Here is a 23,697-nt window from a genome sequence, read left to right as displayed (position 1 = left end):
TATAAAACATAATCAAATGACAAATAATATGAAATCATTAACTAATGATGAATAAAATGATATAATGATAATCAGACAAATGACTAATGTTCATATTATTAAATGAAGAATAAATGAATATAAACAAATGAAAACAATACACAAATGAACGGTTGTTTTCTTGAAACAACACACACATACGCTTGCTGCAAGATTCTCAGACCCTTAGTTAGATTCTACAGTCATAAAGACTGGATTTTTATACGTCAAAATAGTATCCTACTTCAATATAGGTGATTTCAAAACAGGGTGCTTGGCACAAAAGTAATCCAAATTTAATCCAAAAGTAGTCCGATTACTTTACTAAAAATTGTGGTGATCTAAGAACTGATATTACTGACTGCAAATTCTGTCACGTTTTTTGTCATTACAATTCATGAGTGATAGTTTAGTGATAGTACAATTCAATTGGTAGTTGAATACTGGTAAACAAGTTTGGGTATTCATCGGATCTGCTGGCTTGCTGTCTGGATACCCAGAGAAACAGACATTTTCTGACAGGATCTGCTTTCCGGAGCTAGATCTTATTTATTCGGCATGGAGAGTGTGATCTAACATGATCAACAAGTGCCTCAATGGCTTCTTTTTAAAGTGCAATGTATTGTCAGTTAATAAGTTAAAAACACTAACACTAATATACCTTGCTGCTTGTGTTTGCTAATAGTAAAACTGAATGAAATAAATGTCACACCACATTTTTCTAAAATTAAGTACATTTAGAAAATTGAAACATTATAAAACACAATATCGAAGAACATATTTCAAATCTAAACTAATCGAAGTAAAAAATATTTTATCTAACAATACACCAGACATAAATATGACTATTAATAAAAAACTACTTTCTATAGTGATTCCACACACTAAAATGACATTACTATAGTAATTTGAATGTTTGAGTTTAATGCCATGCCAGCTTCAACTGCTATTTTCAAAAAAGTATAATTCAGCTCTAAATTACATTAAGCTTCTACAATTGATTTTTGCTAAAAACTCCAAAACTGTATTTAGATCAACAGTGTTCAAAATCACTTCAAAAGGATGAAGTGAATAAAGTATGTTTCTCACAGAATTAAAGCCAACACAATCTAATAAAAAAACATGCTTTAAAGTAGTTAAAGTAAATACTATAGTATTTTTGAACCATACAATAGTAAATAATTTGAATGAATCTGCTGTGGTATTTATAGCTGCTGTAACACAACAAGTAAAGCAATAAATAAAATTACCCAATACTGTAATTTTCTACAATTATGGTATATTATACTATAATGCAGAATACACCACAGTTTACTGTACTAAAACTATAATATGATGACCAACTAAACTTCTCTGACCACATTTCTAGAACTGCTCGATCGTGCAGATTTGCACTCTATAACATCAGAAAGATCCGACCCTTCTTATCTGAACATGCAGCTCAACTCCTTGTTCAAGCTCTTGTTCTCTCCAAACTGGATTACTGCAACTCTCTACTAGCTGGGCTTCCAGCTAACTCTATCAAGCCTCTTCAACTGCTCCAGAATGCAGCAGCACGAGTTGTCTTCAATGAACCTAAACGAGCACATGTCACTCCGCTGCTAGTCCGTTTGCACTGGCTGCCAGTTGCTGCTCGCATCAAATTCAAAACTCTGATGTTTGCCTACAAAGTGACTTCTGGCCTAGCACCTTCTTATCTGCACTCACTTCTGCAGATCTATGTGCCCTCCAGAAACTTGCGTTCTGTGAATGAACGTCGCCTCGTGGTTCCATCCCAAAGAGGGAAAAAATCACTTTCGCGAACGCTCACGCTCAATCTGCCCAGTTGGTGGAATGAACTCCCTAACTGCATCAGAACAGCAGAGTCACTCGCTATTTTCAAGAAACGACTAAAAACTCAACTATTTAGTCTCCACTTCACTTCCTAAGCTGCAATTGCCTCTTTGAATATCACACTAATTGTACAAAAAAAAAAAAAAAAAAAAAAAAAAAAAAAAAAAAAAAAACTACTAACACTTCCCTTCTTAGACTTTACAGACCTGAAACTTGCCTTTAGTACTTATTCATTGTTGCTCTTAGTTGTGTAAATTGCTTCCTTGTCCTCATTTGTAAGTCGCTTTGGATAAAAGCGTCTGCTAAATGACTAAATGTAAATGTAAATGTAATATTACAATATTTATTAGTTAATAAGTTGCTGAAGTTTGTCCTGCGTGCTTGCGTTTTTTTTTAGTTACTTCTTTGGTTTGGTGCGTTAATCTGATCGTTACTATTATTCAAAAGAAGGTAATGATTCGCACTCATTGCTTCATACTGTTTTTATTTTTACTTTTTCTCACATTTTACGGGTGATAACAGACAAACAGACGTTTCGGCACAAAGCCTTCCTCAGTGTGTTAGTTAATAAGTTGACAATCATTAATACAACAGCATCTGTAGCACTGATTATTATAGTGTAATATACTATAATAATATTATAATAGCATTGTAAATCTTATAATTGTGTTATAAATACTATAATTAATACAGTGAAATATAATTTTACTATTTAGTGGTTCAAAAACACGTGCATTTACCTTAAGCTGATTTAGTCTTTTTTTATGTGATTCTTGCTGTTGTTCATCGAAAACATGAATCACCACAAACTAATTTATTAGTTTATTATGAAAATTACTTATTATTAATAGCATAAAAGTAAAAAAAGAAAAAAATAGAAGAATCAATGAATTGTCAACAATGTACTGCTATTAATTAATAATAATAATATATAGTCCACAAAAACTATTTCCATTTAAAAGGAGAATTTTCAAAAGTAGTTTAGTCTAGTTGTTTGTTTATTTATTGTCACATCAGCAACCTGTAACTATTTCAGGGCAAGATCAATACACATAAACAATACATGATCAGAACAACTTCATAGTTCATTTAGAGATGAACAAATATAGAAATAGAAATCAATAGAAACATAAATATAGAAATAGAAATAAATAAATAAATACAAATTCACAAAAATGGTATATTAAAACATAAATATAGTTTACTTTAATTACACGTATACTTGATTTTTGGACTTTCATTAAATAATTCAGATTCAACATACAGTTGAAGTCAAAATTATTCGCCCTGCTGTGAATTCTGGAGAAAATCTTATTTGTTTTCTAAGGCAGTTTTTATTTATTTTTTAACCATTTTAAGGTCAATATTATTAGCCCTTTTAAGCCCACTATTTTTACCTACTGTTTACAAAACAAACCATCATTATACAATGATTTGCCTTAACTTGCTTAATTCATGGTTTCTGCAGGTTTCAGCAAGTTAAATTTAAGAATGAATGAAATTTTAAACTAATACAGGATTAAACGCTAGGAATTTTTTTTAATGGCCCATAGAAAAAAGATCTTTATTTGCACAATCAAACTTTTTTAACAATTTAATACTATAAATTATAAATTATTTTAATTAAATAATTAAAATTTTAATTTTAGTTAACTCTAAGCCAAAATATTTTACATTTTGTGTGAAAACAACCAAGCTGTAGTTGTATATATGCCCTTTTTTAACATAACTTTTCTTAAAGTAAAAAGTAATTATAATAAACTAAATGTATGCAAAACAGTCTGTTCAGGTCCTCAACAGTAAATACATAGAGACTTTTAAACAAATGTTATTGCAAGAAAAATAATTAAACTACAACGGTAAATAGAGTTCAAAATCCCATTGTTATTGAGATGGATTATTGGTGATTGAATGGGTGCTGGCCCGATTGGGTTTGTCCTGTTTAAAAAGATTTAAGACCTACAACACAATATTTCTGTAAATTTAAGACTATTTAAGACCTAACATTTTTTTTATATTAAAGACATTTTAGGACCTCGCAGAAACCCAGTTAATTAGCCTAGTTAAGCCTTTGAATGTCACTTTAAGCTGAATATTAGTAAATATCTAGCAAAATATTATGCAATGTCATCATATGTTAGTGGGAAAAATATACAGGGGGCTAATATTTCAGGTGGGATAATATTTCTGACTTCAACTGTAATCCAGCTTATTATTTCTATTGCACATGCCATCAATCCAGTATAAAAAGCTTGATGGTAAATATCCACTAAACCACAAATGTACAGTACCTGGAAGACAAAGAAGGGTGCTGTGGCTCTCTCCTTGAAGAGCTCCAGGAAGTCCGGCACCACCATTTCTGCACGGTTGGTGCCATATCGCTTCTCCGCGGCCCGCAACTGAACCTCCTCCTGATAGCCTCTCCAGTTCTGGAAATGGCTCATGGGAAAGCTGATGGGAAACGCCACCGGCAGAAACTGCTTCTTCTCCTCGCCGTCGTACACATAACAGATCTTCTGGAACTCAAAGGACAGGATTTCTGCTCCATCCTCATCCTACCAAGAGAAAATAGGAAACGGTTTTTGATCTCGTATGATCTACAATCATGTATATAAGCCATGGCCCAGTATAAGTTTCAGACATTATAATAACCTTGGATAAAAATACCACAGTTTCATGGTATTGTGATTACTGTTCTAAAAAAAGTTCTTTTTAAATGTCTGGGTAAAAAACAACTTTATTCCACTTTATTATTATATTTTTCATAAATTGTAACAGTAAACATGTCAGGCTAAATAATAAACTTAAATCATTGACTTCTGCTGTCTTCATTAGTTTCAAAAACACAGATTTCTTTACAGCACATTTTAGAAAAGCACATTAAAAAAACCTTACATATACCTTAGGAACGATATAACAGAAAATGTAAGCGGTTATAAAAAGCTGACTTTTCCAAACCACGGTAAATCTTGAAACCGGTTATCGTCCCATGCCTAATGTATACATGCATTTCTGTACTAAAAGTGCATTTAATAACTTTTGTTAACTAAATTTAAAAAACAAATCACAAAAAAAACCACATGTATAATATATTTGTATGGAATTTGATAATTATGTACCCTCTTCCCTTTTTTTATTATCGCTTTTTGTTTATTTTTCTCTTTTCTTATTGAATCCTTGTTAAGAAATGTGAAGGGATTTTGTTTTATAATTTATAATGAATCTGTACATACAGATTCTTGTTAATGAAACAAAACAAAAAAAAAAAAAGGTAAAAAATTTGTGCTGCACAATATATCGTTTGAGCATCGATATCACAATGTGTACGTCCGCAATAGTCACATCGCAACATATGTAATGTTGAGTTAGGATTATAGAGGACCAGGAACCACAGGTCAAAACACATGAGATTTGTGAAGACTCTGCAGAAGTTAAGCATAATAGAGTAAAAGTTAATTATCCTCACGTGTTTTTAAGGCCTGTGACTATGTAAGCATTTTAATAGAGCAGTTTAATAAAGAGTTTAATAAAGATTCCTTTTATTGAACAATTTATATGATGAAGTCTATGCATTGTTAATTTACATCTGATTATTCAATTTCCTTAACCGAATACTGTTAAACCATAAATCACTGTTTATTTCACTTTAATACTTGCTCCATTGTGTTTATGACTGTATTTTGTTAATTGTACTGTATGTATATAATAAATTACATAAAATATATTTATATTTCACTCCCCTATAAAATCATCCCAATCAATCTAAAGTCTTTGCAAAAAAAGTAATTAAGGTCATTTGGTGAATTTATATCCCAATGTATTTTATTATATACATCACAATATATATCGCAGATAATAAAATATTGCAATGTCACTTTCACAAACACTTTCATAATGACTTATGAGATACTTAGTTCCTATTATCAATTTGTATATACATAGTTTTAACATATATTTGTATAATTGTCTAAATAAACAAGGGCATAAGTCTGCATCCCATGACTGAGATTTTAAACACATCCATTCCATCCTTACATAAACGTAACATTATATTATTTCAAATATTTCTATCTTTGTATACAAGACAAATTGCAGGTAACTTAAAGATGTATCTCATTTGGTGCCAGAAAAACCCCTAAAATAAAACATTAAAGAACATTAAATATTACTAACACAAGATACAGTGGATCGTTTTCCGTAACAAATTAGCTTATTATCTCACCTTATCCCTCAGAAGAGGCACTAATTCTGCTGAGCCATTATTGGGTGTTGGTATAACTTTTGCAAATGTGGCTTTGGCTGGATCAGACTCCTGTTAGAGACATAATTTCATAATCACAGTCAACTTTTACATTGAGAATCTGCCAAACATATGTTAGACATTATCACCGAAACAGACCCGTAAATAAAACCAATCACTAAAAATGTGTAATTCCGTCAAAACACCGTTTCTGTTTAACGTTTACATAAAGCAAACATGTTTTATTTGTCATTTTCACCTTCGAGCAGGTGAGCAGGCAGTGCGCGTGCACGGACCAGTATCCAGAAAGCACCGTCAGGACGTGCGCGATCCCGAGAGCTGCGAGAGCCAGCAGTCCGGCCTCAACGTACTCCGCTGCCCCGTAAACACCAAACCACGTATATAAACAGGCCGGGTAGAGGATGAGGAACGGGAAGACCGTCCCGTGCAGCACGCGTGGCCTGCGGCTGTGGAGAGACACTGCTCTCACCAGGTCGTCGCTCGGCGCGCGCGTCCGCGTCCCCGCCGGCCCATCAACGCCGTCTGCGGCCATATTTGCCCCCTTTTTAGCTTCATCCATTCTTCCTCCTACTCTCCACCTCCTCCTTGCAGGCGCGGGTGGTAAAAAGGCAGCTTTGCACCGGCCTGTTGTCTGCCCACTCCACAGATTTCTGAAAAATTTCAGACACACACACGACAGCTTCCGCGTACGCAAGCACGTACGCCGGTGACGCAGTATCCGGTCCATGTCGTTGCCTGGAAATTTTTTTCGAAATGATTTTAAGATTTTTTATTTATTTATGACATGTCAAAATATAAATAAACACCAGTGGATACACAAATTTGTGCACATTTTTTATCTAAATTATACCATGAAAAAATAAATGCGACATTTATCTATAATTATTTGTGAATATGTACTTCTCTTAGTTACATTGCATTTATTTGTAGTCATTACAGAACTCTATTCATTTATTTACGAATTTATTTGTTTATTTTAATAATGTTTAAAAAAATTTAATATATTAATATGAAACACTTATAAGTTATATATTAATACATTTACATATTTATGAATTATGTAATATTTTTTATTTGTTCGTTTAAAATTATTAATGCATTTATTAGCTTGCAATCAAATTTGTATCTGTTTCTTTGTTTTATTGCATGGTTTTACTTATCTTAATAAATTGTTTGTATGTTAATTATTAATCTTATTAATTTATGATTTATTTTATATTTTTATGCATTAAACATTTATATATATTAAATATTCATTTGTACATTTATTTATACATTTATTTGTTATTATCTAAGTTTGTAAACTTTTTTCATACATTTCCACGGTCCCCATAAGCGCATAAAAGTGACGAAAAAAATTAAGTGCAAAGATAAATTAATTTATTAAAGTCACGCCCATTCTTTCAACCTCCCAACAGAAACCACCAATAGGACCACGGTAAGTGTAAAAATGGACCAATCACATTCCTCCGGCGGGAGCGTGGACGTTTCCCTGAACATGTGCGTGCGTGATATTCGGCTTAACCTTCATTCATTCACTACTAGAAGCGGCTGAAAATCAAAGGAGTTCAACATGTGAGTAAACAGCTGTGACCTACAGCTGTGTGTTTAATCGCTTATTCGACATGATGTGTGATAAATCTATCCTTCTTTACGCTTCAACACGACTACAAAAGCCAGAGACCAAGCTAAACTTTATTAGCTAAATGAACTAGCATTACATGAACCGCAATGTTTATACGGTCGTGCTGTTTGTTCTTGACCGCTGTTGATGTCGTATTGTAGTCTGCATGTAATATAGCGTAATAAAATCTCTTTTACTGTCAGGGAAGCAGCAATGGCCATCACGACCAAATTCTGCCAGAAGGAGCTGGAGGAGTACGGCGGATGCGTGGTATCCAATCCCACATCCTGGCAGGAGAAATGTCAGGAGCTGAAGCTGAGGGTCGCGCACTGCACATCCTCACAGTATGTGCACAGACAGACACACATCACATACATGCTGAACATCAGCAGCAGCAGCAGGCTTTCAGACTCAAGCTTTCAGTTTGGAATAAAGTGATAGTTCACCTCATGAATGAATATTGTCATCATAATAGTTCTCATTACTGATTGTTTAATAATTCTTAGTCACAGAAGACATCATAAAACTAGACCACAAAGCTGAAGAAACACACACATCACGGATGTGCACATCACATACGTACTGTTCATCACCAGCAGCATCATGCTTTCAGTCTCAAGCTTTCAGTTTAAAATAAAGTAATTGTTCAACCTTTAAATTATAATAGTTTTCATAAGGCAACAAAGCTGAAGTAACACACACACACACACTTATACATATATTCATATTATAATGTTTGGGGTTCGAAGAACAAAGAAATTTATTTGTTTTCAGCTTTGTTGTCTGTTGTTTTATGATGACCGCACACGGTTTATTCCACCACACAGGATGAAAATGCCAAAAACCATAATAATATTTAATGTTCTTCTTTATCAGTCTGACAGCTGTGCTAGTGAAGGTAAAATCTGAGACAGAATGTTGCAAATTATTTAATATATTTTAGTTTTCATTTCTTAAAGTTGTATTAGGTTAAATAAAATATTAAATGTACAATGTTTTGGCTATTTGTGTATGTTTTATTCATACGTTGCTGGGTATGAAATATTAAATATTAAGTAGAAAACAGCATATTTTATGTCACAAATCTTTACATTAATAATGCTTTTTAAACATCAAAATAAATAAATTAAACATGCAATTATGCATTAAATACATTTCCCCCCACATACAAAACGTGTGACATGCTAAAAATGTTAATAATAGTGAAAAAAAGATTATATATATATACAGTGCTCAGCATAAGTACACCCCAGTTAGAAATTTCATATTTTTATCCACCGAACATCTCATGAGTAGGGCCAGACCAAATCTTTTTTTTTGCCATTTCTGCAGAGAATTTAGGTAAAAGTCTGCGGATTTCAGCGGAATTATTTTGGGAGTATCATAACTAAAACCTTTTAAATGAATTAAAAAAATAATATATTTTTTAACTTTTATTTAATGTTTAAAATGCAATTCCAATTAGATTAACTTTGTTTGGTAAATAAAGCAAGTTTGTCATATAATATATCTAGTTAAAGACAGAAAATAATACTGTGCAAACTGCATTGTACATACATTTTTACATTAGTCAATAATATTACTGCAATTATCTGCGGAAAATCTCCAGATTTATGCACGCACAGATTCTGGGTGGGCCTACTCATGAGTTGCCAAACATCTTTAGAAATTGAAAGATAATACATTAAAATTCAAGCAAAATATTGGAAAAAAATTATAGACAAAAAGAAAGAAAATTTACAAAAAGAAAAAATAGACCCTTTCACATTTCCGGGTTTCTTAGTAGCGGAAGTTGTCATAGTAAAAGGGAGAATACCACAAATAATTTTTTACAATCCCATTTGCTCAAATAATAAAAGAAAATCTCCGCAATGATGTTATCAGGTCTTTCAGAAATGGGAAAAAAGTAGTGCGAGACTGATGATGGCAGCCAAAGGAGAAAATAATGTCAAATGTACTATCCTGTTCCATAGACGCTGCATTAGAAATGCCTCGCTAGTTTTTTTGTAACTTGAAGCAAAGATGATATACTATATACAGTTGAAGTCAGAATTATTAGCCCCCTCAATAAAGGTTCTTGATATTTTTCCCAAGCATAAATTGGAGCTACTAATTTTTTGACTGTTATTGTAAACTATTTTGTTAGATATCTCCATTTGGCTTCAGTGTTCACCAAACTAATGCATTTGCACAAATATAATATTGTTTATATATTATAAAATAGATAGCTTCCAATAAAAAATATTAATTTCAATGAAGGATTTGTGAAGGGTATACTTATACATTTGAAGTCAGAATTATTAATCCCCCTTTTGAATTATTTTTTCTTTTTTAAATATTTCCCAAACGATCTTTAACGGAGCAAAGAAATTTTCACAGCATGTCTGATAATATTTTTTTCATTTGGAGAAAGTCTTGTTTGTTTTATTTCGGCTAGAAAAAAAGGTAGTCTCCAGAACAAACCATCATTATACAATAACTTGCCAGATTACCCTAACCTGCTAGTTAACATAATTAACCCATTTAAGCCTTTAAATGTAAGCCTTTAAGCTGTATAGAAGTGTCTTGAAAAATATCTAGTCAAATATTATTAACTTTCATCAAGACAAAGATAAAATAAATCAGTTATTAAAGATGAGTTATTAATACTATTATGTTTAGAAATGTGTTGAAAAAATCTTCTCTCCGTTAAACAGAAATTGGGGGACAAAATAAACAGGCGGGCTAATAATTCTGACTTCCAACGGTGTATGCTGAGCATCACTGTAAAGATAGATAGATAGATAGATAGATAGATAGATAGATAGATAGATAGATAGATTTGTTATTTTTATTTTTTAAATGAGTAGAACTCAGAATAACTATGTATTTTAATAATTACATAAACATTTATGCTCCACGCCACATCTTTAACCCATATCTACTTCAGAAACACAAACATGTTTCTGAATAAAATTCCTAAAAGCTCACATGACAGTTTTCCCTACAGTGTCTGACAGAAAAGCTAAATCAGGAACTAAGCAGTTTATTTACCCAGTTGAATGTGTAAATCAGTCTGTTTGTGACGTTGTTGTTGTTTGTTGCTGCAGCCCGGTGATCAGGAAGATCCGCTCAGACTGTGGGAGTGAGTTCTCTGTGTTCGAGCGCTGTCTGCAGGAGAACCAGAGCTCAGCAGAAGCCTGTCAGTCTCACCTCTCACGGTTCCTGACCTGCGTCGAGACCGTCGACCTCTCTGGAGTTGGTGAGAACTGACCCGTGTGTGTGTTCTTATCATGTCCAAAATCTGCAGCTTGAAGTGATAATGAATGAACAACTTTCTTCCGACAGCACACGCTACGCCTCAGCCCTCATAGACGGGTTCTGTCTGATGAGGAACACAGGTGATTTACGCTCAGTACTGGGAAGAAATGGGTTATGGAAAAGTCTGAAGAAGTGCCACACACACACACACACACACACACACACACACACACACACACACACACACACACACACACACACACAAAACAAGAACTTAATATTTTGCTAACCTTTAGTTTTTCTTAAACTGTATAATGTGTTTTTGTTTTCTTCTTTTTTTGTTTGTTGGACGTTTTCACACTATTTATGAGATGAATCATTTTTAAAATGTTTCCATGATATTAAAAACACAGTTGCAATAAAAAAATAATATATTTTTAAAAAAAATCTCTCTGCCCTTTTTAAGATTGTGTGTCCTGTTTTAGCAGCGTTTTGGTTCACTGTTGAATCGATAAATCCCAAAGTGTTTATTCACTAAAATGAAATTCTGCTGTGAGAATGCACAGAGGACTTATGTAATGTAAAATGTAACATGCTCTTCTTTCTTTGGTTTTCTTATTATACTTTTTTTTCCCTACAAAGGGATTTCAAGTATCAAAACAAGAAAAGTAGGATACAACTGTACAACTTTACCCCCCCCCCCCCCCACCCATAAATTTTAAATATGTCTCCTAAAAGAATAAAATTAAAACTATTAATAAATACAGGAATCAACTTAGAGTTGCAATCTTAATTATTAGCCTCCCTTTGAATTTTTTTTTTTTTTAAATATTTCCCTGTTGATGTTTAACAGAGCAAGAAAAAATTCACAGTATATCTGATTATGTTTTTTCTTCTGGAGAAAGTCTTATTTGTTTTATTTCAGCTAGAATAATATAAGTTTTAAATATTTTAAAAACCATATAAGGTCAGAATTATTCACCCCTTTCAGCTATATATTTGTTCGATAGTCTATAGAACAAACAATCGTTATACAATAACTTGCCTAATATTACCCTCACCTGCCTAGTTAACCTACATAATTAACCCAGTTAAGCCTTTAAATGTCACTTTAAGGTGTATAGAGGTGTCTTGAAAAATATCTAGTCAAATATTATTTACTGTCATCATGGCAAAGATAAAATAAATCAGTTATTAGAGATGAGTTATTAATACTATTATGTTTAGAAATGTGTTGAAAAAAATCTTCTCTCCGTTAAACAGAAATTGGGGGAAAAATAAACAGGGGGGTTCTGACTTCACCTGTAAATGGGTACACCCCATCTTGAGAATGAATATTTAGGTAATGTATTTATTTTAGTGACTGAACTACTGTAAATCAAACTAAAACTCCGTAAATGTTCAGAAACCGAAAGATATAATGTTTAAATTCATGTGAAAAATTGGGGAAAATTTCGAAATGACAAAATTTCAACAAAATGTTAATTTTAGTTTTGCTCTTTTAAATTTGTTTTCAATAATTTCCTATAACATATATTTGGCTGTATAGTTTTTGGATCGTTATTGTAAGTTATTTTGTTAGATAAGCTCCAGATTTGGCTTCAGTTCTGACTAATCTAATATATATGTACAAATATAATATTGTATAGCTTCTTATTAAAGCATTAACTTGAAAGATAGATTTGTGATGGGTGCACTTATATACAGTATGTCCTATCTATACCATACACTTATGATTTACATAACCTCACTAAAATGTCATTCTCTTCTTTATATACCAAAACATACTTGAGCATATTTAAAACGAGGATCATTTGATGTCATAAAATACTAACACAAAGTTTTTATACTATGGCACAGCGCTTCAAACCACTAGGGTTTGACCTTAGGTTTTTAATCATTGAAACTATAATAAAATCTAATATGATTATAATATTTCTTACAGGCCAGAGTAAGTGTTTTATAGGCCTCACTTCGCTTTAAAGTATAATTCATGCCATTAACAAAGTCTCACATTTATATTTAGCAGAAGATTTTGTGCAAAATGACTTACAATTGTGCAGGCATTCAGTGACTCAACAAGAAGAGGCAATACATATGAGAAGTGCTAGTTATTCAAAAGTATCTTGTTTATGCTCAGGAAATTTAGTGCTAGAGTAGGATTTTTTTAGTGAGAGAGAAAGTGCTTCAATAGTTGGTTTTTGAGATGAGATGGTTTTTAGTTGTCGTTTGAAGGATACAGGTGTACAAGTGGGAATGGGAAGATCATTCCACCAGGGAGGAACATTGGCCCCGTTTACACTACCAGTTAAATATGACCCAATTCCAATTTATTGCGCATATGTGACACAGAACGGAACTGTTCTATGATGGTGTAAACACAAAAAAAAACGCATGCATTTAGATATTCAGAGATCGGTTTCAGGCCTCCTTCATAGGTGGAAATAAATCAGTTATAAGTCGGATATTTGATGATGCGACGATCATGTCAGATCAGATTTATTGAAGCTTTCTGTTTTGTTCGTCATTAAACTTGCGACAATGTGGCACGTCTCCATGGTTTAATGACGTAGAAGGAAGAGCGTGTGTGGAGATGTCGACGCGGTAAACAACAACAGAGGAAACATGGAGGAGGAAAGTTATCAGTCGCCATACTTTGCTCCCACCAGGTCCTGAGATCTCTCTTGTACCCACAAATTCCTCTGAATGGTGGAGGACACAATATATAAACTATAAGCGCAAACTGCAATGACAGCCCTTTCCCTCCTCCTCCTGTGCCTCAAAATCATTTTAAAGTTGGGCGAACTTTGCACATTTCGCAGAGCTAAAAGCAAGACAGATTCTTCCATCGTAGCTAGTGTGGCGCAGATGCTAGAATTTGCCTTTATGCATTCACAGTGTCGTAAATTGTATGGGAAAGGTAAACACATGAATCAGATATGGGTTACAATTAAAAGAACGTGTAAGCAGACAGGCAAAAAATCTGATTTAAGCCGCCTTTCCACTGCACACGACATTTGGACACGACTGTCAGAATACGCCCCCTTGTGGCAGTCGCACAGAATTTTCAGTGTTGTCATGTACCATGGGAGAGAAGCTGATTCTTGTGGTGTTCGAAATAAAGTGCAAAAAAAATTACTCATTTATAATTAGAAATGTTTTTTAATATAGACTTTATTTATTTAAAAAAAAAAAAAAACTAGTATTTCTCATCTCGTGCGCACGGACCTGCTTGGACAATGCTAGAATACATCTCATCCGGTCGGCTGTTTGCATATGGTCTAGTCGCAGGTGTTCAAATATTTTAATGTATCCGGAGCTCAAATTGGATCCAGGCTTCCGCATACTCTCCATTGAAAATGAATGACCTCCGGTCTATTGCTTTTCATTTATTGTATGCAGAGAAAGGCGGCTATAGGCAACAAATCGGAATTCGGCAACAAGACCTGACAGTGTGAACGGGGCCATTGAATGAAAAGGTTTTGGAAAGTGATTTAATGCCTCAAGGTGGTGCTCTCACACTGACTGGAGGCTTATGGAGGGGATCTAGAACTTCGGGAGCAGGTGGAGGATGCAGTGCCAGTTTTTGTTTTAGCTCAATAAACTAATTAGCTGCTTATTGATAGTTAGTAGTAGTTGGGTTTAGATATAGAAGGGATGTAAAATAAAATCATACTTTATAAATGCTAATAAACAGTTAATATATTGATAATAAGCAGGTAATAAGCCAGTAGTACACTGAAAGAAATGACTTTTTAGTGTAGTCAAATCTAATCAGTTGACTCTCATAATTTTAAAATTGTAATATTGTCAAGGATAACTAGAATTTTCTAAGCACATATTTAGTATTTACACATTTCATGTCTTAAATGAAATGGGTGGAAAGAGTTAAATATTAATATTCATTTACCCATAATATTTAAATATTTTCTAATCATCAAAAACCTAGTATAAGTAAGTTTTAATAATGGATATGTTGGAATGGATAGTTTTCAGCATGCTTTGCAAAGGATTGAATTAAAAGCATTTTGAAAATAAAAGAAATCTTAGGTGTTTAAATTTGAGAGAAAGACTTGATTAAGAAGAGTTTTGAGTATGTCTTTTAGTTTTGAGGTTACCGGCTTGCAGAAGAGCAGCACTCATGCTTTGGGTCTTGCTATTTTTATTATCAGCATTAATGTTTGATGCTTAACTCAGAAAATCATAGCTGTGCTAACACTAGCGCTGACATCAGTAAGCATTTATAAAGTGAATTTGCTCTTGCTAGATGCATTTTCTTTAAAGTGAAATAAAACATTTCAAGTAGAAATGTCTTAATTAAACCAAGTTGCACCCAATGTACTAATTTGTAACTAATAAGATTTATGTAAATTGATAAAAGCAATGTTCCAACAAGAAAATGATATACTTGGTTCATTTAAATAAGACTCAAAAGTAAGAAAATCAATACCTTTTACTTAATGTTTAAGCTCTCCGAAATAAATTAAGCAAATTTGACATGATATTGACAAGTTAACCTAAAAAAGATAGTAAAAATTACTTGAAATTTGTTTGTGCAAATTCTTACGAGGATTATTTTAAGTAAATCTTAAGTAATTATTTTGCTTTGAATTGTTGCTTAATCTAAAGTGTTGCCATTTTATTTGTACATAATAATATCCGTTATACAGAATGATCATTTTACGAACATTTGCCCATTTTATTTTGTGAATCGATGCAGACACAAAATGGGCTAATAATACTAGCTTTAAGAGCTAAACAAATCTGTTTAGCATACCTGCTGATTTAATGTGAATGAATAAGTCAAACTTCAGGTTTATGTCATGTACAAAGGGTTTTTCTTGTTCTCTGTTAGTCATTATTTGAATGTTTTTCTCCTTACCTCAGCCTCGCTGTGTAATATTAAACTAAAGAATGCAGGCATGTAATGTCTCCCCCTCATATGCCCACCGGTTCCCCGCATCCAGGAACAAAAGAGCGAAGGGGAGGCATTAGATTAGGACTGCTTTGACCGCTGGGTAAACGGGTGGGAGGACACAAACTTCTAAGCCTTTGACCACCGGCCTGAACAGATCTTTCATTTATCATGACCAGAATAAAAAAGTAACTCTTATTCCCAGAATCACGCATATGAGCCATAAACCACACAGCCGAGCATCAGTGCTTGAAATGACGAGTTATATTGAAAAAATTGAGAACAACACACTAAAACACAGTCACCGAGGAAAACAGAAAGACATACCGATTAATCTCCTCATCAACAGCCGGAGAATTATTACACCACTCCAAAAAAATCAAACAGTTTCACAAATGAATGCTAGAAACTACATTTGAGTTGTTGTTTTTTTCATAAGCAGGTGGTGTTACTGTACATTCCTCCATATAAATATTACATTTCACATATACAGTGCATCATGCTGCAACATAAATATTCCCATGATATTTCAAATAGCCAACAAGAAGAACAGAATGAGTAAAAAGAGGCGAAGTACAGGTATGACAATAGTGGCAATCACTACAACAGTCATGTGACCAACACATTTAGGTAGTATATTACATTAAAGCACACTTTGCCAAAAGTACACGTCTTGTAACATTTAAGGGGTATTTTTTGTAACACTTTGTGCTATTTTTCTTGTTATAGATGTCGTATTTATGATCGACCCTGTATCGGTGATTATATCTAAACCCTGTGACGGCAGTAACCCTGATTCTTTCCTCATCATAAAGTCAGTTTTTCCTATTTTACCTGATGCCTAACAATCTAAAACTCTGCCTGTTTCTTCATGCTGAAAATCTACCCTGTGTCCAAACTTTATACACTTCAAAACCTGAGATCGAAATTAAATCATGTCATTCGTGATTTTGTTAAAAATTTATATATACCTCCATACTTGTGGTCAAATCAAGCGCTGTATTTTATTTGATTTAATCGATGTGTGTTTTGATAGTGTCGACTGAGTCACTGTGGTATGTGTGTCTGCTCTGCTCTACGAACCCCGTCAAAACTCCCTCACTCGTTTTGTCTGAGATATTTTATGCAGTGTTGCATTATCCTAAAGATATTTCATTATTTATGATCTATTTTATTTTTAATGCACAATTTAAAGTATAGCTCACCCAAAATGTTTAATTTCCTTTATTTATTCACACTCAGGTGTTTACTAGCTACTTAATTTCTGTCATCTGTTGAATACGAAAACAAGATTTTCTGAAGAAACCTGAAAAAAGACATAAGAGAAGAGAGTAAATATGAGAAAGATTTGTAAACGTTGAGTATGAGTAAATGATGACAGCATTTTGTACTTTGGGTGAACTATTCCTTTAGGGCAGCATTAAGAAAACACTGGGAAAGCACTGAACACTAGGTAACACTTTACAATAAGGTTCATTAGTAAATGCATTTACTAACATGAACTAATCATGAACAACACATGTACAGCATTTATTAATCATAATTGAACATTTACTAATGCATTATTAACATCCAAGTCCATGCTTGTTAACATTAGTTAATGCACCATGAGTTAATATGAACTAACAATGAACTACTGTATTTTCATTAACTAACATTAACTAACATGAATAAATATTGTTGTAAATGTATTGTTCGTTGTTTGTTCATGTTAGTAAATGCAATAATTAACATCAACTAATGAACCTAATTGTAAAGTGTGACCGAACACTAAATATTAAAGAAATAAAAAATAGAAATAAAGAAAAACTACCTAATAATTTTTTAATGAGAGAAATTTAACATTATAAAGGTGCACCCGGTATTATTTTTCTTTTTAGACATGAACAAAATCAATCCTTTTTCAAACAAATAATGTATAATTATGCATTATAATGAGATTAGCCTGTTTTTATAGCTGTATGTAATTGTCATACATTTATTTTAGCTTTTTGAAATACTTTATTTTATTACATATTGTGTTTGAAATGCTGCGTTCATGCCACTAGGTGTCAGTTGAACACCAAGACATTTACTTTATCAGTCTGCTCCTTGTACTGTAGATTAGCAAAAAACTACACTGCAAAACCCAGAGTTAAGATGACTGAAACCATTTGAAAAAACCGATTGCAACAAATTATTTACATTCAAAACCTAATCCTAATGAGTAATGTGAACTTAATCCATTAGAGTAAATGAAGAAATTTGAGCACTGTAAAACCTGATAAATGAAGAGAAATCAAACCGAGTACTGTAAAACCCAGTAAGTTAAGGCAACTCAAACAGTTTGAGGAAACCGATTGCTACAAACCATTTGAGTTAAAAAGCTAATCTATGCTGTGAACTTATTCCATTAAAGAAAACTCTTGAAGATGCACTCAGTGGTTATTATTACACTGTAAAACCCATCAGTCAACTTTATCAAATGAAATGAGTGTAGTTAACTCAAAATTCACTGAAAGTTAATTCTACTCACTTGAAAAGAGTTTTGAATTCAGTATTGAAGGTAATGAGTTAATTAAATACCTCATTACTTCAACTTAGAAGAACATAAGGATGGTAATAACAGTTGTAGGAGTGATATGAAATTTTACTGTGGATTTGTCCAAAATATCTTACTGTATCCTTTATAGTGCACTATTTTAGTGGACAGCCATGTGTCCAAACAGAACAATTGGCTTATTCCTTGACACATTCAGTGGACTTTATATGTTTAAACTTAATATTTTTTTGTAGGCCAATCTGAAAGTTTGCATCAACTGGGCTCCCTTATTGGTAAAAACTAATTATTAGGATTTATTTATTAAGATGAACCCCTTGAGATGCACCATTACATTTTTCAGACGTCCCACAATGTATCACGATCACATCATAATAACGACAAAAGATGCCGGTTGCATGACTTTAACGTCACCAAAATAATTCCAAACAAATTCCTGAAAGAACATGAACATCAAAACAGAGAGGCTGTAATGGATGTTTGTATATGACACTTTCTTTAGTCAATGTTTTAGAGCTCTATCGAGTGTGCTACTGATCTGTTATTGCAGAAAAAAATGTGAAAATATTTTGAGCTTGTGTCATGTATCCAAAGACATAATAATAAAAAGCTAATTGATTTGGATGATGAAACTGAAAGAGCTAAAATGGGAAGTTGTTTGAGGGTTTTGGCTTTTAAATTCAGCTCATCCCTGCAGCACTCTGTTTGTTATTAATAAGGAATAGTGAATGAGAGGCATTTTCAGACACAACCGTGCTCAATTCATAGAGTAAAGGGTGAGGTAATACTTACACCAGTGTTTCATAAACCTGTTCATAGAGGCACACCAAGAGTACATATTTTGGGTGTCTCTTTTTATCTAACCCAATACATGTGTGTAATAGATAAAACTCTTTGTCTGACTGTCAACACACAACAACTGGACGTCAAAGCTGTAATGTGATTGGTTATGAAGATCCAATTTGTCAGTATTCTTTGTCCAATGGTAGAGCAGCAGACTCCTCTAATAACAATCAGAACATTTTCATTTCACCTCCTCTAATAACATCAGAACATTTCACAGACTTTTCTGTGGCATGTGAAATCGCATACTGTCTGTATAGGTAGTGTATTTGAATGTGAACTTGCCTCACAACTGTTAAAAAACCACCACTTATATACAGTAATATGAATATGAGTAGTGTACTAATGAAATTCAGAGTACGTCTCAATCATCTTCATAAGTCGTGAATCAGTATTGTAGGTGTTGTACATAATGTCAGGCACTGGTGAGAACGGTGCCTTGATTTTCTCCACAGAACGTTGTACAATATCAAATCTTGTACTAATGAAATGAATAAATGTAATGAATAAAAGCAGAACTGATATTTTACACATATTAGGTTCATAAATTAATACATACTTTTAAAAAAGTACATTATAGGTAAACTGACTTAAAGCATTAATTCATTAGAAATATTTGCTTAATTGTTCTGTACTCGTGTTAACGATGTTTATGTTTAAAAAAATAAACTCTCATTGTGTTTGCTGATTTGATTTATGTGATTCATGTTTCAAACTTAAGAACTTCCATTTAGGAAACATAGGCTGTGTTCCAGTCCAATTTTTTATACCCTTCACTTGCTAACTTCCCTCCTACTTGTATCTTCGAATGCACATCACTGATTATATTACACACGTGTCCAATACTGGAGGAACACCTTGAGGGTTTAAATTGAACCCACTAAACCAGGGGTTTTCAAACTTGCTCCTGGAGTGCCGGTGTCCTGCAGATTTTAGCTCCCACTTGCCTCAACACACCTCTAAAGATGTTTCTAGAAAGTCTAGTAAAGCTGCAGTCACACTGGACTTTTGTTCCCATAGACTTCCATTCATATGCACACGAATGCGTCAGACCTGAAACGCAAGCTTGTGTGCCAAGCTGACCTGCGAAATTGCATCACTTGACTGCGTGAGACCAATTGAGGATCAAACATGACCTCGGGAACAGAATTTTAAAACATGGACCAATCGCTTGCTTTTTTAAATGTCTAATCATCTTGTTTAATCCCGCCTATTTTCGTAGCGCTGTACTGACCACAGCATAAAGCTGCGGTCACGATAGAGTTTGTGTGTGTGAAATTCTGCGAAAAGAGGCTGGATAAAACAAGATGATTAGACATTAAAAAAGCAAGCGATTTGCTCCATGTTTTAAATTCCTGTCCAGAGAAGGCATGTTTTGATCCTCGATTGGTCTCACGCAGTCAAGTGATGCGATTTCGCAGGTCAGAGTTCACCAAGCTTCAACTTTGCACCACAGCAACCTGCGAAACTTGAGGCATGACCCTGCGTTTCCGGTCTGACGCATTTGCGTGCGTATGAATGGAAGTCTATGGAGAGACAAGTCCAGTGTGACCGCAGCTTAAGAGCTTGATTAGCTAGACCAGGTGTGTCTGATTGGAGTTGAAGCTCAAATCTGCAAGACATCGGCCCTCCAGGGCCGAGATTGAGAACTGCTGCCCTAAACCCTTAAGCAGTCGCAATCGCATTGCATTCTGGGACAAATAAGTTCTGGGATGGACAAATGAATCCAACTCCCTCCACCGGTCAAAATCAAGGGCGTGATTATGTAAGCTTTCCTCATTCACTTGATGAAGTAGAACGCACTTTAAGATGGGAAGTGTTAAGAGAAATTCACAAGTGCGTATCTAAAAATTAATTGAAATGCAGCCTTAGTGACTATCTATGTTCCCTGATATCCATGGTTACATTTTTCAGGGAATTAAAGTTTTAATTCTTTGGAAATATTTGGTGATTGAGACAGCCCTTAAAATGGCTGACACCCTGGTCCGTGCACGACTACTTTGCAAGAAAGCTTTGATTGAGACGTACCCTCAGATGTACTGAATCCACCATGTTTTAATTATCGCATGACTTACCAGTGTCAGTTGCGTCTTTTCAATGCCATTCATAAATCTTATGTGGCCTCATGAGATAGTAGACTACATTGAATGCAGACTACAGAATCTCAGTAGCAGGTCATGCTGGTTCTTTTCAACTACTACTGTTAAATCAAATACTATCAATTTGTATAGTCTAGTTTTTCAGACTATGTGTGCAATGTTTGATGTACTTTGAAGTCTTTCCTAATGAGCAGAAGAGTTGGTTCAGGTGAGTTTGATTAGGAACAGCTGCAGAATTTGTCATGTTAATGTGCCTCTAGGAACAAGTTTGGGAAACTATGACTTGGGCCTTGTCCATACTAATAAATTGTCATGTAAAAATCTGAAAGTTTAGCATTTATTCCACACTTAGAAGGTGTTTTTGTTAATATAAACGCCTCTTTTACAAAACATTCTCCAATGAATGAATATAAAAACGTAGGCTGTAAAATTGAGCTTTTCAAAAACAATGACATGGTTCATGTGATGCAGTCACTTATCTGTAAACATGATAGCTTTCAGTTTCTCTGTATGTCTGAACTTTGAGAGATCTTTTTGAGATGAGAATTTGAGAATCTTTACTGTTGGGGCGTCATCAGCATGTTTTCACAAATTTGTGCAATTTTATACTCTCATGTCACTCACACCAACTCGACCTCATCATACATGCATCTAAATGAACGGAAGATGCAAGTCAAAGCATCTTACGTTTTACTAAAGCACAGTACATGGGCGGACATTATTTCACACATATTTAAGTGATTTCAGAGTGGTAAAGCAACTTTTGGAAAATGCTAGTTTGGACGGAGAATGTTTTTAGATAAACACACTTTTTTTCGTGAATATGCATTAGCGGTGTTGTGGGTAACGCATTACAAATACTATAAGTTACGTAATAACATTACTTTTCTAAGTAACGTGTAAAGTAATGTATTGCTTTTAAAAACGAAGTAATAATGATTGAGTTACTTTTTAAAAACCGTAAAGTGGGTTATTTTTCAGTTTAGTTAATTCACATTTAAAAAAAATAATTGCTGACTTAAAATGGCCGTAGTCACATTGAAAATGAAGATGGCAGAGCCTTACATTTCTGCGATGAAAAATTCTCATTATTCCTCTAAATGGAGGAAAAGAAAAAGAGTATAATCTGAATGGACAGTGGTTTTACTTTTTAATAAGTACAAAAAGTAGCAAACGCATTGATTTAAAGGGTCATTAATCTGCATATACGGCATTTATAGCTCTGGGGTCAAGTTCTTCGAAGATAACATTATCCCACATTAATTTATGTTTGGTTTTTTTTTAGGTAAATGAAGGTTATACAGTGTGTTGTTCATTGCAGGACTCTTCAGTTTAAAAAAGAAGAAAGAAAACCCAGCAAGATCTGAAAAAGATCAAGCCTCAACCAGGTCAGAAAAGATAAAGCAAAAGTAACTCAAAAGTAACAATACATTACTTACCCTAAAAAGTAATGCAACTACTTCCCTTTTTAGAGAGTAACTATTGTAATGGATTACTTTCTAAAGAAACTTTCCCCAACACTGTGCATTTGTGCAGCTGCCTGTTGATGTGTCTATGATAAAAGAGTGCATTTGGTAAGCATGTTATTCCAGTGAATTCCCATTCTGTCCATAACATTCTGCATTTCACAGGGTCTGATCCTGTCCTGGTTTGGCTGTTTAAAGCTTGATTGGCACCACTAAGATGTGAATTTAGTAATTGAAGTAGGTTATGATGTTGAACGACACCTCACTGTATCTGCTGCTCCCTGCAGTGCTGTTGGAGCGCTTTAACTAGGCTGAACCAGGGTCATGAAGTAAAGTAGGAGTTCTGCATGGAGTAGAGGCGATCGATGGGGTTTCCTATGCGGCCTGCCAGAACGCTGCCATCCGCAGTCGACAAGAGACAGTCGCCAAGATGACTGAGGCTTCCATCACTGTCTAGGTCATGGAAAACCGTCTCTGAGTCTGTAATGAGGCAAATACAAATTGTTTCAATACTAATTCATTTTAAGGGTTAGTTCACACAAAAAATGAAGATTGTTTTATTAACCCGTTTTCATCCACTTTGGGGTGATTTTGAGTCTTAATTTAGCCACAACTTTCTCTGTGTTTCAGCAAATGGAATGAATATTAATGGCAAATTTTATTTTGACGCATATTTTGGGAAAATGCTTTGACATTTGCAAATTTACTACCCTAACATTATGTTAGCGGCTGTTTTCATTATAATGACATTTTTTGATTGCAAAGCTATGACACCATATAATCCTGCATTCTTGATTGTTGGTGGTTTTACCTTTTGGGGAGAGATAAAATGTGCATTTTTTTACCGTTGATCATCAGT

At 33.9% G+C, this 23,697-nt stretch overlaps 3 protein-coding genes across 5 annotated transcripts in view; 1 reads left to right on the top strand and 2 right to left on the bottom strand.

The window, feature by feature from the left end:
• atp13a1 (ATPase 13A1) overlaps window positions 1-6,782 on the bottom strand; it is a 52,253-nt gene extending 45,471 nt beyond the window's left edge. Inside the window, exons 1-3 of the mRNA NM_001001403.2 lie at window positions 6,351-6,782; window positions 6,074-6,163; window positions 4,143-4,406 (exon numbers count right to left, since the gene is read on the bottom strand). Of these exons, the coding sequence (NP_001001403.2) occupies window positions 4,143-4,406; window positions 6,074-6,163; window positions 6,351-6,671 (675 nt within the window). The 5' untranslated portion in view covers window positions 6,672-6,782. The remainder of the gene's footprint in view (window positions 1-4,142; window positions 4,407-6,073; window positions 6,164-6,350) is intronic.
• Window positions 6,783-7,586: 804 nt separating this feature from the next.
• chchd5 (coiled-coil-helix-coiled-coil-helix domain containing 5) lies at window positions 7,587-11,423 on the top strand. The gene is made up of 4 exons (XM_087245216.1): window positions 7,587-7,687; window positions 7,940-8,080; window positions 10,826-10,977; window positions 11,064-11,423. Coding segments are annotated over exons 1-4 (321 nt in total). The 5' UTR covers window positions 7,587-7,685; the 3' UTR covers window positions 11,090-11,423.
• A 4,709-nt stretch (window positions 11,424-16,132) lies between these two features.
• Window positions 16,133-23,697, bottom strand: part of lmx1al (LIM homeobox transcription factor 1, alpha-like) — an 84,114-nt gene continuing 76,549 nt past the window's right edge. The window contains exons 9-11 of one of the 3 annotated variants that reach the window (XR_015481303.1): window positions 22,410-23,318; window positions 17,663-20,273; window positions 16,133-17,350 (exon numbers count right to left, since the gene is read on the bottom strand). Coding sequence is in view for 1 of the 3 variants with exons in the window: in XM_087245215.1 (XP_087101341.1) it covers window positions 23,161-23,318 (158 nt within the window). In the remaining 2 variants the exon portion in view is untranslated. Of the gene's footprint in view, window positions 23,319-23,697 lie in introns of all 3 variants that reach the window. The other 2 variants (XR_015481302.1, XM_087245215.1) reach the window with 2 other exon arrangements.

This window comes from Danio rerio, chromosome 3, assembly GCF_052040795.2.
Source record: "Danio rerio strain M-AB ecotype USA chromosome 3, GRCz13ab, whole genome shotgun sequence".
NCBI lineage: Eukaryota > Metazoa > Chordata > Actinopteri > Cypriniformes > Danionidae > Danio > Danio rerio.
The sequence above is the reverse complement of the archived record's forward strand: the minus strand, read 5'-3'. Positions and strand labels throughout refer to the sequence as shown.

Bases quoted from the DNA above. Each gene is read 5' to 3' on its own strand.
- chchd5 (XM_087245216.1), top strand. The intron at 8,081-10,825 runs GTATGTGCACAG...TTGTTGCTGCAG, and splicing joins GCGCACTGCACATCCTCACA to CCCGGTGATCAGGAAGATCC. The intron at 10,978-11,063 runs GTGAGAACTGAC...TTCTTCCGACAG, and splicing joins CGTCGACCTCTCTGGAGTTG to CACACGCTACGCCTCAGCCC.